General features: G+C 45.5%; 1 protein-coding gene across 7 annotated transcripts in view; it reads left to right on the plus strand.

Annotated features, from left to right (window-relative positions):
* LOC106578655 (transcriptional activator GLI3) overlaps positions 1-15,118 on the plus strand; it is a 196,708-nt gene that overhangs the window by 126,395 nt on the left and 55,195 nt on the right. For 5 of the 7 annotated variants that reach the window (XM_045702217.1, XM_045702216.1, XM_045702220.1 and 2 more), the window contains one exon: positions 11,643-11,857. In XM_045702217.1, the coding sequence (XP_045558173.1) occupies positions 11,643-11,857 (215 nt within the window). The remainder of the gene's footprint in view (positions 1-11,642; positions 11,858-15,118) is intronic. The other 2 variants (XM_014157694.2, XM_045702221.1) reach the window with 1 other exon arrangement.

Genomic DNA, 15,118 nt, shown 5'->3' on the forward strand with positions numbered 1-15,118 from the left:
GACACCTGGAGGGGGGGTGGAGACAATCACAACGACAGGTGAAACAGATCAGGGTGTGACAGATGGTTTTTCACTGTGGTGGCAGGAGACAAACACAACATGAAGGTTAATGGTAGGATAAGGGTTTAGGGTTTATAGATGGCCCTTAGAGGTATGAGTACACTCAAATTGTCTTTCAAATCATTGGATTGTCGAAACCACACTTTAACCCTTCATTACATAAGCCAATAAACCAATGCATACATTTCAAACCAGGTTTTACTTTTACTCTTAATGTAAATGTTACTCTTACTGTAAATGTTACTCTTACTGCAAATGTGAGCAATTCCTAATACCTACTGCTGCTACTCATCAATTGAACTTTATTTAAACCATGCAGCCACACAGAACAATGTTATTACTGGCTTGACTGCTGATTATGATTTCTTGTTGTCAGTAGCTCCCAAAGGACCTTCCAGAAGTTACCATATACTGTAGCACACTGTTTCCCTTTGCTTTCCATATGTGTGCACACAGGCACTCTCTGGCGATTTCTCTTTTATATTCAGACCACAAACACACACTTTCTCTCAGTAGTGAAGGCTCATGGAGTCCTGCTCTCTCTCATTCCTTGTGGGTGTCTTGTCTCTCTCACTCCCTTTCCCCTGTATCTCCCTCGCATGTCTCTAACCCCCCCCGCTCTCTCTCTCACCATCACTCCCCCTGTCTCTCCCTCTCCCTCCTTGTCTCTCTCTCTCCTTGTCTCTCTCTCCCTCCTTGTCTCTCTCCCTCCTTGTCTCTCTCCCTCCTTGTCTCTCTCCCTCCTTGTCTCTCTCCCTCCTTGTCTCTCTCCCTCCTTGCCTCTCTCCCTCCTTGCCTCTCTCCCTCTCCCTCCTTGCCTCTCTCCCTCTCCCTCCTTGCCTCTCTCCCTCTCCCTTCTCGGTTCTCCTTCTCACTCTTTCTCACTCTCTGCTCAGTGTCTGGGCTGGCTCAGGCTCTGTGTAGCCATGGCCTCTTTGATCACAGTGAAAGGGTTGGAGCTTTAAAGCTTCTGCTATTTCCGCTGTCAGGAGCCCCTCTCTTCCCCTCTGGTTTAGACTTTCAGAGAGGTGGCAGGGAGGGATGGCAGGGAGGGAGGAATGGAAGAATCAGGGGAGGGGAAACGCTGTCAACCCGGGCCAGGAGAGGCCTCTGACACCTGACTGATCTCTGCTCCTCTCCTCTCTCATCTGGTCTGGGAGCACAAGAAGCTAACCCACCTCTCTCTCTCTCTTCACATTTCTTCTGGTGGATGGATGGATGGAGGGTGTAGGAAGTGTTGGGAGCTAAAGTGACCTGGTTCTGTACTGTGTCTTTGTAATGTTAGTTAGCTAGCCTCTGGACTCTCTGTATACATTCCAAATGGTACCTTATTCCCTAAATAGGCCACTACTTTTGACCAGAGTCTTAAATGGAATATAGTGTTGTCACGATACCAGAATATTGACTTTGAAACCGATACCAGGTTTATTATCACAAAACTTATCATGATTATCATTATACTCAAATACCAAAACGATACCACGGCAAAAAAAGAAGGCATATTACCTTGAGTCACAGAATGGCACTTGATCCAGACAGATAAACTCAGCTACTGCTCTGTTCAATCATTGGGCATCTTTTGAGTTCAGTATCATTACATTTGAATGTTCTTACGTCAACATGTTTCACAGACAGCCATGTATGCATTAATTCATTAATTATACAATCATACAATCAATTTGACTTTGTATTTACCAATATAACTACATAACAACATAATGGTAACCATTTATTTCAATGATAAATCTCTTGATAAACTGGCTAAATCAAGATATAGCCTAGGTTCATTCACAGTACAGGTGAATTCATATTCAATTGGAGTATGTGCAAGCATTGAGTTATTGAGCTTGTTTTGGCTCATTTCATGGGGCTACAGATCACAATCTGTTTCCCTTCCATTTGGGACAGATTTTATTGTACTGATAAACAACATTTGCATAGAAGTAGCTTATTTTATAAAAGGGTGCACTGTCTCTCTAACCAGTAATGACACATCATTCATGAGGCAAGAGGGGGGAAGCCCATTGGAGCCCTATTCACACTCTGGCTGAATCACAAATCACCCCCTTCCTGTCACTACTCGGCCCCTGATTTGTGTGTTCACGAACGCCTCCGCCATTTGCACAAGTGTCCCAAAGCTGAGGGAGTGAAAATGATCGAGGGTTAGGGGCTAATTAGACCCTCAGATAGCCACGTCGACCGACCCAGCAAGGCTGCAGGCTTCAGAGCAAAGTGCTATCCCAACATACACTGTGATATGTTTGGACTTGTGCAATTTCATACAAAAGAATAGAGAGACGTGCCTAATTATGTCACATGCATTTGTTTGTGTCTGATTTTGATACTTGACACATGTAACAGATGAAATACCTCAGAAATTAAATGTTTAAACTGTTATTGAGGTTTATATCTTGTAAAATGACAGGGGAATTTGTTCATTTGAATTTTATACTTGTTTTATTATTTAAAAGTGTGTCCTGATGCTGATGGGTTTATTGTTCCCCTCGCCACTCTCGAAGTCACCCTTGGAGTTTCGTCAGCAAACTGTGACAACGGAGGGCCCTCAGAGCGATTTGGTAGGGGCGAGGGGGTGATTTGGTAGGGGCGAGGGGGTGGTTTGAGATTCACCGACAGAATCAGTTCGCTGAGGCATTAGATAAATCGGTCTCTCCCAAAGATTATGTTAATTAATAAAGTTTTGGTGGCAATCAGTTTTGAAATCAGCATATCTTGCGTACTAGGGGTAGTGAATTGATCTTGGCTTTAGCTGTAAATCAAATCAAATGCGTCATAAACAACAGGTGTCGAATAACAATGAAATGCTTACTGACGGGCCTTTCCTTCCAATGCAGAGAGAATTATAATAGAAAGATGATAATAAGAGGAATAAATAAATAATGAATAACGATAACTTGGCTATATACACTGGGTACCAGTACCGAGTCGATGTGCAGGTGTAATGTCTGGTTCCAACTCACACCCTCAAACACGTAGATCCCCTGAACGCAGCTCACTTTCCAGCCCACTTTCCAGCTCACACTCTCAAACACATAGATCCTCTGAACACAGCTCACTGTCCAGATCCCAATCACCTGAATTTTGATCATCTGTTCAAACACGTGTATGTCATTGTCACACACTATTTAGTTCAGTTCTTTGCACCCCATCACTGTGAGGTATTGTTTGTTTTGTGACACACGGCTTTCGGAGCGCTGGGATTCCCGTGATTTACTCCTCCCGTAAATTATAGTTTTTTTTCCCTGCCTCACTAACGATGCCTTTTTCCTATTCCCTGACTGTACTTTAGCCTATCGGATTTCCTGTTATCTACCTACTGCCTGATCTCCCGGATTACGTTACTAGCCTTTTCCCTGCCTGTACCGTTGCCCTTTGGGACCCCCTGTGTATGACCTTCTGCCTGCCCCTGGACCCAGCTACCTGCCTCCTCATGTGGTCCTTTGCAATAAACACCTGCTGCACCCTGCGCTTGAAACCAGCTCTCTGTCTCCCCTCGCATTCATTACAGCAGGGGTATGAGTTATTTGAGGTAGATACATATAAGTAGGGGTAAAGTGACTAGGCAACAGGATAGAACAAAAATATAAATGCAACATGTAAAGTGTTGGTCCCATGTTTCATGAGCTGAAATAAAAGGTCACAAAAATGTTAATTTTCTCTAATTTTGAACAAATGTGTTTACATTCCTGTTAGTAAGCACTTCTTCTTTGCCAAGATAATCCATCCAGCTGACAGGTATGGCATATCAAGAAGCTGATTAAATAGCATGATCATTACACAGGTGCACCTTAAAGAGCCACTCTAAAATGTGCAGGTGTCGCAAGTTTTGAAGGAGCGTGCAATTGGCATGCTGACTGTAGGAATGTCCACCAGAGCTGTTGCCAGAAATGTAATGTTAATTCCTCTACAATAAGCCGCTTCCAACATTGTTTTAGAGAATTTAGCAGTACATCCAACCGGCCTCACAACCACAGACCATGTAACCACGCCAGCCCAGGACCTCCACATCCGGCTTCTTCACCTGCGGGATTGTCTGAAACCAGCGACCCTGAGAACTGACGAGACTGTGGGCTTGCACAACCAAAGAATTTCTGCACAAACTGTCAAACTGTCTCAGGGAAGCTCATCTCCGTGCTTATCGTCCTCACCAGGGTGTTGACCTGACTGCAGTTCGGCGTTGTAACCAACTTCAGTGGGCAACTGCTCACCACCGATGGCCACTGGCACGCTGGAGAAGTGTGCTCTTCAAATGGTGGTCGCACCAGATACTGACTGGTGTTCTGATCCTCAGCGCTACCTTATTTGTAAGGTATCAACAGATGAATGTCTGTATTCCCAGTCATGTGAAATCTATAGATTAGGGCCTAATTTATTTATTTCAATTGACCGATTTCCTTATAGGAACTGTTACTCCGTAAAATATTTGAAATTGTTGCATGTTGCGTTTATATTTTTGTTCAGTGTAATAAGCATTAGCCACAATGTATGTGATGAGTCAAAAGTGTTAGTCCAAAGGGGGGGGGTCAATGCAGATAGTCCGGGTAGCTATTTGGCTAACTAGCACTCTTATTGTTTGGGGGTAGAAGCTGTTCAGGGTCCTGTTGGTTCCAGACTTGGTGCATCGGTATTGCTTGCCATGTGGTAGCAGAGAGAACAGTCAATGACTTGGGTGGCTAGTCTTTGATCATTTTTAGGGCCTTCCTCTGACACCGTCTGGTATAGAGATCCTGGATGGCAGGGAGCTCGGCCCCAGGGATATACTGGGCCTTACGCACTACCCTCTGTAGCGCCTTACAGGTAGATGCCAAGCAGTTGCCATACCAAGCGGTGATGCAGCCAGTCAAGATGCTCTCAATGGTGCAACGGTAGAACTTCTGAGGGCCCATGCCAAATCTTTCCAGCCTCCTGAGGGGGAAGAGGTATTGTCGCGCCTTCTTCATGGCTGTGTTGGTGTGTGTGGACCATATGAATTCCTTAGTGAGGATCTTGAACCTCTCGACCCACTCCACTACAGCCCCGTCGATGTGGATGGGGCGTGCTCGGCCCTCCGTTTCCTGTTGTCCACAGTAAGCTCCTTTCTCTTGCTGATATTGAGGGAAATGTTGTTATCCTGGCACCACGCTGCCAGGCCACTGACCTCGTCCCTATAGGCTTCTCATCATCGTCGGTGATCAGGCCTACCAACGTCGTTATTGATGGCGTTGAAGTTGTGCGTGACCATTCAGTCATGGGTGAACAGGGAAACAGGAGGAAACTAGGCACACGCTCCTGAGGGACCTCTGTGTTGAGGGTCAGCGTGGCGGATGTGTTGTTGCCTACTCTCACCCCTTAGGGGCGACCTGTCAAGAAATCCAGGATCTCTAAGGGCACAAGGCGAGACCCAGATGCAGACACAGGAGGCAGCTGGTTAGAATCCAAGATGGTAATTAACAATCCAAAAGGGGTAGGCAAGAGAATGGTTGTGGACAGGCAAAAGGTCAAAACCAGTTCAGAGTTACAGAGGTACAAAATGGCAGGCAGGCTCGAGGTCAGGGCAGGCAGAATGGTCAGGCAGGCAGGAATGGAGTCCAGAAAACAGGCAAAGGTCAAAACCAGGAGGACTAGTAGAAGAGAATAGTAAAGCAGGAGCATGGGAAAAAACATGCTGGTTGACTTGAACATTCAAGATGAACTGGCACAGAGAGAAAGGAAACACAGAGATAAATACACCAGAGAAAATAAGTGACACCTGGAGGGGGTGGAGACAATCACAAGGTGAAACAGATCAGGGTGTGACAGTACCCCCCCCCTCTAGGGGCGCCACCTGGCGTCCTACCTGGGCGCATACCTAGTTGACTGGGGTGTCGGCGGTGGAAGTCGGCGATGAGGGCTGGATCCAGAATGTCTCCTCCGGGCCGTAACCCTCCCAGTCATCCAGGTACTGGAAACCCCTGCCCCGTGGTCGAACACTCAGGTGGCATTTTACTGTGTATGCCGGATGGCCATCAATGACACAGGGAGGGTGGGGGGATCTGGGAACAGAAGACAAAGAACAGTGAGACACAGGCTTAATCTTAGACACATGGAAAGTAGGGTGAATACGGAGGGCACGGGGTAACAAGAGACAGACAGCAGTGGAACTAAGGACTCTAGAGATGGGAAACAGAACAATGAAACGGGGGGACAGTTTGCGAGACTACCCGAAGGGGCAGGTCCCGTGTAGACAGCCATACCCTCTGCCCAATGCAATAGTGGGGAGCTGGAGTCCGGCGGCGGTCCGCTTGTTGACGATACCTGGAGTTGGTCTTGAGAAGTGCTACCCGAGCTCTTCTCCTGGTACGTCGACAGCGGCGGACAAACATCTGGGCCAAGGGTACGTTGACTTCCGGTTCTTGTTCTGGGAAGAGAGGAGGCTGATACCCCATGGAGTACTCAAAAGGGGAGAGTCCCGTGGCAGAACAGGGAAGGGTGTTCCGGGCATACTCCACCCAGACTAGTTGACGGCTCCAGGTAGTGGGATTGGTTGAGACCAGGCTTCTTAGGGTGGTCTCCAGGTCCTGGTTAGCGCACTCTGACTGGCCGTTCGATTGGGGATGGAATCCAGAGGATAGGCTGGCCGACGCCCCAATAAGGGTCCAGAACGCCTTCCAAAACTAAGATGAGAATTGAGGACCCCGGTCGGAAACCATATCCACTGCGAGTCCATGGGTCTGGAAGACATGCTACACCATGAGCTGGGCCGTTTCCTTGGCAGATGGAAGTTTGGGGAGAGGGATGAAAGGAGCGGCCTTAGAGAACCGATCCACTACTGTCAGAATGACGGTGTTGCCATCAGACGGGGGAAGCCCAGTGACAAAGTCCAGAGAGATATGGGAGCAGGGACGATGAGGGACCGGTAGTGGCTGAAGAAGGCCAGAAAGAGCTTGCCGCGGAGTCTTGTTCTGGGCGCACACCGTGCATACGGCAACGAAGGCAGAGACGTCAGGAACCATTGTGGGCCACCAGAAACATTGTCGGAGCAATGCTAGGGTACGGCGGGAACCTGGATGACTGGTTAGCTTGGAGAAATGAGCCCATTCCAGGACCTGGGACCAGACTGAGTTAGGGACAAACAGCCGGTTAGCCAGGCCCCCTTCAGGTCCAGGCTGGGAGCGTTGTGCCTTGCGAACCAGGGTCTCAATACCCCAACCCACTGTGGCTGCAAGGCATGAGGTAGAGAGAATGGTTTCGGAGACCGAGGGTGTGGCAGAGGAACTGTATAGGCGGGAGAGAGCGTCAGGCTTCACATTTTTGGACCCTGGGCGGTAGGAAATGGTGAAGTTGAATCTGCCGTTAAAAAATATATTGTTAAAAACAAGCTGTTCAGTTACTTACTACTCTGGCCCTCAGTGACTGCCAGCAGCGGCAACTCTGCCTCTGTGCAGGCTATGCGAACATTGCTTGAGTTGTTTGCCAGCTATTTGCAGTGCTTGGCTTAACTGAAATAGGTTCCGGTACTAATTTAGGGTGCCAGCACTGTTTATATTTAGATGCAGGAGCTCCACAATACTTTTGAGGGAATATTCTATAAGAGGAACTGGAGCTCAAGTAGTATAAATTTGAGGTACCGGTACTCAGCTAAGGTGAGCTTCTGCTCAAGTCAAGCACTGGCTATTTGCCATGAGGGGGAAGAGCGTCAACAGGTTTTCATAGCGTCAATTACAGTATAACAGCAAAAAGTAAATTGATCGTCCTGGGGCGCTCAAATGTGTGTTCAGTTAGAACTTCTGTGTTTGCTCTATCCTCCTCCTCCTCCCAATGAGTTTCTCGCTCCAGACAGCTTACTACCGCATATTACTATATTTGCTCTATCAGTTACAGATGGAGCTAAAGCAAATTGTAAGGAACTTGTAAATAAATAATCATAACAGTCATAGCAGCCTGGGACCTGATAAACTACATCCAACGAGAGTCGAAGGGACAGAGGGATACACTAGCTAGAACTTTCTCATCGCGGCTCTGATAGGACAAAAAAGCATGGCTAATTCTATTGTTTCTCCCTGAGGTTGTTTAGCAGGTTCTACTGTAGGTGACAGAGTGACATGTTGTGAGGACTAAAACAGCATAAAACCGGGTGTATCACAAAGCATGGTCAAATTAATTAGCCAGCTACAGTTATTTTAAGAAATTGTGAGAAATAGTTTGATCAATGTCAAATTAACCACTTATCTACCTTTTGATAAGCAGCTAGCTATAGGTAGCTGGTAGCTTGCTAGATAGTTATCTCCCATGCCAATTTCAAGTCTTTCTAAACTCATATCTTACTAACTCGGAAATATGAAGTTATTTCGGAATGAACTTTAACTGGCTAGCGCATCATGCTTTGTGACACAATGTTAACTAGCTATCCCCAGTCCCCAGTTAAATAATGTGTTTTCACTTATTGCATCTGCGTGTTTGTTTCATTCTCCCTGGTGTACTTGTTAGTTCGTGAGCTGGGTACACATACACAATCCATGTTTCAATTGTCTCAAGGCTTGAAAATCCTTCTTTAACCTGTCTCCTCCCCTTCATCTGTACTGATTGAAGTGTATACCATTTAGGGGGGGCCAGTGCCCCTATGACAACAATTTTGGACCCCCTTGTGGCCCCCCTAAATGTGGAGTATGAAATAATTTTTATGAAACTAATTTTTGCTATCCTTCTTTTTTTACATCCGTTATTAGACAGTGGCAATGATGGTGATTATGAACATGGTCTTTTGCCTGCTAATGCCTGCAATGCAGTGAAGAAAACGATATGACACAATAACGTCTAATGTAACTGGCCCCTCTAACAGTACAACTGGCCCCAGCTTGGCCCCCCAGTTGAAATGGTCTAGAACCGCCACTGCCTACACATAGTTTGAAGTACAATACCAACAAAGCTACTGTAGTAGGTCAAAGCTGTGTGCTGGACAACCTTGGCAGAGCATGGGTGGAGTAGGCATAGTGGTGCTCATGTGAATTTCCTTTCTTTTTCAGCTTCAGACCGATCCCTACTTCTCACTTAAAATGTTGTTGTTGTTTTTAATCTGATAGTTGTTCTCCTCAGGTGTGTTTGTATAATGGTCACCATGTGGCAGTGACATCAAAGTCAGTTTCACTCAGCAGCTGTGTTGATCTGTGTAAATGAGGCGTACTATGGTGGCCTGTGGGTGCCTTATCTTCTGCCCTTGTACACACACACACACACACACACACACACACACACACACACACACACACACACACACACACACACACACACGTGCACCGAAGGGGAACAGGGACAAGGGTGCCCTGTTTACTCAGAGGAGGTGTCACATGACTCAGAGGATAGGAGACGTGCAGAACCACTCCTAGAGGATGGAGGTAGTGTCATAGTCAACATGATAACACTGGTATCAGTCATCAGTTTCATTTACCTTAATTCACTCTCTAATCATTGGTTCTCAAGGCTACTCTGGCTGTGTCCCAAATGGCACCCTATTCCCCATATAGTGCACTTCTTTTGACCAGAGCCCTTAAGGTGCCACATTTTGGGACTCCCAAAAGAGAAAATCCCAAAAGCGTCCAGCTTGTCCAGAAACATCTTAGGTTGTACTAACTAAACACTTTATGCCCCCCCCCAAATCCTCTTTCCCAACCTCCAACCTTTACTTCAATCATCTTCCTTTTTATTGTTTCCTTAATAGAGATGACTCCTCTTGAGAAGACAAGAGCACTCCATACATACCTGCTACAGCATCACAGAGACTGTCGTCATGCACTCAAACAGAAGGAAAAAGAGTGCTTAAAATTCACCTCATAGTAGTCCTTGTGGGTTAATTGGAGCAAGCTTGTTGAAAAATAAGAGGTAGAGGTGTGTGTGTGTGTGTGTGTGTAACTGTGTGTGTGTGTGTGTGTGTGTGTGTGTGCTCCAGTATTTCCGCTCCTCAGCGTTCATTATTGGCTTGAGCTCTTTCATTAGGGGGTTGTGATGGGGAAGGACGAGAGGGGCTGGTGGGGGCCGGTAGGGGACTCGGGGACAGGTTCCAAGGGTGTAATTGGGCTGTTCCGGTCCCCTGGCCTTGCTCAAGGTCACTCCGAGCCAAACTCTGGGCCAGGCTCCTCCTTCACTTTACATGGATTGCTCTCTCTCTCTCTCTCTCTTTCTCTTTCTCTCTTTCTCTCTTTCTCTCTCACTCCCTTCCCACACTCTTCCCTCATCTCGCCTGGGGACGATAGTGACAGGCCAGTCCTATGAGGAGCCACAGTGGATGAGTGGAGGGTCTAATTCACTCTAATCTCCCAGCCTCTTAATGTCTAAGCTGATGTGGATTTCTCCTCATCCTCCAGGGAGGGGCTTTCTCTTCAAGGCCATCATTATGAAGTTTTCAAGCCCTCTTAGCCAATTATAAAAAGGGAAACGGTATTAGTTGATTCTTCACTTCAGTGTCCTGAGCTAGATGTTGAGGTTCTAATGTACACATTTGCTGTGTCGAGAACAGGGATTTTGGATAGTACAAGTCAAAAGTTTGGACACACCTTCTCATTCAAGGATTTTTCTTTATTTTTGCTATTTTCTACATTGTAGAATAATAGTGAAGACATCAACACTATGAAATGACACATATGGAATCATGTAGTGACCAAAAAAGTGTTAAACCTTGTGAAGCTGTCATCAAGGCAAAAGGTGGCTATTTTGAATATATTTTGTTTAACACTTTTTTGGTTAATACATGATGCCATATGTGTTATTTCATAGTTTCGATGTCTTCATTATTGTTCTACAATGTAGAAAATAGTACAAATAAAGAAAAACCCTTGAATGAGTAGGTGTGTCCAAACTTTTGACTGGTACTGTGTGTTGGTATGGTTCACCATTCTTGTTGTGGGATAGACAGATATTGCTTATGGATGCTACTCATTGGTAATGACTGAGCTGACCTCACCATGGAAAGCTTTTTGGACACTTGGATAAACCCAAAAATCAACCTAAATACTATAATGATAATACATTATTATCATTAAATCTAATGGGTTTATTTCTAATTGTTACATTTATTTTTTCCAGGAAGGCAAAGTTATGAGAAGTGCTTACTACTAAATCGAGGCATGGTGGCTAATCTAGTGGTGAAGTTGGCCTGACGTTTCGGTCTGATTAAGACACAGTGGTGAAAGCAGCTTTTGATCTGAGGAAATGTCTGTGGAAGGAGCAAGAAGAATGCATCTCTCTCTCTTCCTCTCCCCCTCGCTCTCTCTCTCTGCTGTTCCCTGTAGAGTGCAGATGGAGGGAGGGTGATATTGTCACCATTCATTTGCTGGCCCTGCCAGTACACTCAATGAGAATGATTTTACTGTTGTAGCCTCTTTCAATTCAAGGTCGCATAAAACATATCGTTTTCAAGTCTCGTAAGACATATTCTGATATGTTGGCTGGTCAAATACAACCATATTCTTTACTTACAATAAAGCTGTTACAATACCTTGAGTTTGAAGGTAACACTTTTAAAATGTAATGGTTCTGTCATGAAATGAACCTGATCTTAGATCAACTGTACATACAGTATGTACTTATTTCTTCTATTTTTTTCTCCCCATTTGTCTGTGTAGGCCTCCTTCGCTAGCCGGCAGTCCGGCGTTCTCCGACATCTCCCTCATCCGGATCTCGCCCCACCGGAACCCCTCCGTGGGGGCCGAGTCACCCTTTAACCCACCACACCCCTACATCAACCCCTACATGGACTACATCCGGTCACTTCACTCCAGTCCCTCACTTTCTATGATCTCTGCAGCCAGGGGCCTCAGCCCTGCAGACGGTAAGTCCCCACAAACCCTATTACCTATATAGTGCACTACTTTTGACCAGGGCCTCTCGATTCCCTATATAGTGCAATACTTTTGACCAGGGCCTCTCGATTTCCTATATAGTGCAATACTTTTGACCAGGGCCTGTCTATTCCCTATATAGTGCACGACTTTTGACCAGGGTCTGTCGATTTCCTATATAGTGCACTACTGGTCAAAAGTAGCGCACTATATAGGGAATAGGTTATTATTTGGGACCCAGAACAAGCACTCGCCCTCTCATGAGTCCCCATACAGTCAAGTATTATCTTAAGGCACACAGAGTCCCATAATATGGAGTTGAATAAGAGAAACAGATTACAGAAGAGTATGTAGTACATCTTTCACTTGACCATAAATCCCAGAGGTAGTTAGCTGTAGTAAATACAATGCAGTTGTGCTGTACCACACAGATATGGGCTCCCAGAGTCTCTTAAGGCCCCTCAGTCCCCGTTTTGAAGAATAATAATGTGCTTTCTTGTTGACCAATATGTTCAGCTAGTGCAATAAGAGTGTTCAGTTATGATCTCTTTAGGTTTGATCCCTAATACGAAGTGCTTCATGTCAAACAAAGGTCATGACAGGGATGACCTCATTCATTTATTTGAACTGTGTGCGTCTGTGCGTGCATGTGTCTGTCTGGAACGTGCACATGTGACTTTCTTTTAGTCTGTGTGCAGCATGTGCAGTGTGTGACTCTTTCTGTGTTTATGTGTGACTGTGCATGTATATGTCTGAGTGGCTTGTTTGAGGGAGGTTATTCTTTGCTCTGTGGATCATGTCAGTGGACCTCTGGAGGACCCATCATAGAGCGGCGGTCACGTACAGTACAGACAGACAGACGGACGTAGAGGGAGGCTCAGGTTCAAGGCCAGGGTCGGTGGCGGAGGAGTGGAGGGTGGAGGACCAGGGAGGGGAGGGTTAAAGGGGGGGCATATGGGTTATGTCCCAAATGGCACCCTATTCCTTAAGTAGTGCTCTACTCTGGTCAAAAGTAGTGGACTATAAAGGGAAAAGGGTGCCGTTTGGGACGCATCCACGTTGTCCTGCAGGGAGCGTTTTGGTTCCTGTGATGGAGACAGACTGGTTAATCAATTACAATGGGTCTGGAGATACAGTCTTGTGTGTGTGTGTGCTGCTTTTAAAGAGCCTCAGCAGTGCTGCTCTGCTCCGGCCTCCTGGCCTGGACCTTTAATTGAAGCCTAGAGCTCAATTACTGAATAAGGCCAGCCTTCCCCACCCCTCCCAGGGGCTATTTGTAATCACAGCTGGACTGAGCTTTGGTTGGCTGGTTTCCATTCTGCTCAAGGAAAAGTTGAGGTGATTGCATTTGAGGTAGTTTAACAGAATTATACGACCGCATTGTTATGCCGTTGTTATAATACTAAACTAAACAAAAATATTTTGTGGTGTTCAGTTCAGGTGGTTTGGTACTGTCATGGGAACAGCCCTGTAACTACTTTGTTGCTGTAGCCATGATAGCTTGTGTCCCAAATGGCACCCTATTCCCTATATAGTGTGATACTTTTGACCAGTAAGACCCGGGTCAAAAGTAATGCACTATATATGGAAAATGTTGCCATTTGAGACATAGACAGGGTCTCCAACTAAGTCCCTCAGTTCACCTCTCAGCTAGAGGTCCTATTAGAGCTGTACTGTACCTTGTCCTCAAGTGCCTTTGTGAAGAGGTGGATAGAAGGGGCCACTTCCTCTATGCAGGAACTTCTCGTCCTCGTCTCCCGCTCCTCCCAACATGCATTGCTCTCTGTGCCTTAGGAATTGAGCACTTGAATTAGACCTATGTTTTTAGTCCTAGGTTCTCTTTTACAAAGGAAATTCTCTACTTGCGTTGGTTTACATCAAAATGCTTTCTGTGCTACATCAACCTATTACAGTATGTGCTAAATTATGAAATGAGGCAAGTAATTACTATTTTAATCAATCAAATAGTTCATTAACCTATCAGCCTTTATGTTGTTAGTATATCATTGTGCTTATAGGTTTTTTCCTTTTTCAGTCTGCACAGATTTTTTTTTACTGGAATACATTTCAATAATGATGAATTAATTAGCAGAATTGTATGGAGACTTGAAGCGGGTGAGATTTAGTACCACCTATCTCTCGTTCTTTTTCATCTACAGTATACCTCCCTTGTATTCTCACTCTCTCTGGCTCTACCAATTGCTTTCTCTGCCCCCCATCACTCTCTCTCTCACCCTCTCATTCCTCTTCTTCTCTGGAGTGGTTCAGTCATATACTACTTGCCTCTCTTATACCATTGTTGCTCTGAAGGAGGGCCCTGTGGCCCCACCAACCACCAACTCCTGAGGCACATTGAGCTGCTTCTCTTCCATGTCAAGTGCCACACTGAAAGCCCCCCCACCCCCTTGCCCCCAGGATGGCGCTACCCATGCCAGGATTTCTGATTTAGAAATTCCGCAAAGCCCTTTCTTCGCACAAATAGAGAATGAGGCACATTACGGTTGAATGCAGAAGCAAAGCTAAAGCGGAACAACAAAGACAATTAAGAAACTCCCCCCTCCACTTAAGACATAATACCCAAATCAAATTAATTTGGAAATTTCTTCTTTCATTCACTGAACCAATCAGCGATGCATATTGCCAGGCGTACAGGCCGGCCTTCTGAGGAGATCTTTTCATCCCGCGTTTTATTTATTTATTTCTTCTCTCCTTTCTTTAAAATGGGAAGAAAACACTTTGTGGGGCTGAACTGATTTCATATTTGCATCCAAAACCACAGTGTCAGTCTTTTATTCTCTCTCTTCTCTCCCACTCTTTTTCTTGGTTGGGATATATGCAGATGGAAGCACGATGCCAGATGTTTATTTTTTAGGATACGGTTGAAGGACTTATAGCTCTCTATAACTAAGGGAAGAGGTTGTAAGGAGAGGCATATTGGAAGGGGGGAGAGGGACAGGGACACACATACACACACCCCCCCTAACACCCCTTCTACACACACACACACTTACCCATTGGCAAACAACATAGGATGAAATATGATATGTATACCTGCATGAATGAACAATACATTTAAAACCAAGACATACAATAGTGTAAATTCTGAGTAAGCAGCTTGAAATTACATTTGAGACCTGTAGTACATTACACTACCTCAGAGTCATGCTCCCCATACAGCTGTTCTCTTCCACTATGTGATAGTGTTGCTAATGTGCTCACTACATTACAGATATTTTTTAGCTGTTGTAGGT

The sequence above is a fragment of the Salmo salar genome, chromosome ssa19, assembly GCF_905237065.1.
Source record: "Salmo salar chromosome ssa19, Ssal_v3.1, whole genome shotgun sequence".
In the NCBI taxonomy this organism is placed as follows: domain Eukaryota; kingdom Metazoa; phylum Chordata; class Actinopteri; order Salmoniformes; family Salmonidae; genus Salmo; species Salmo salar.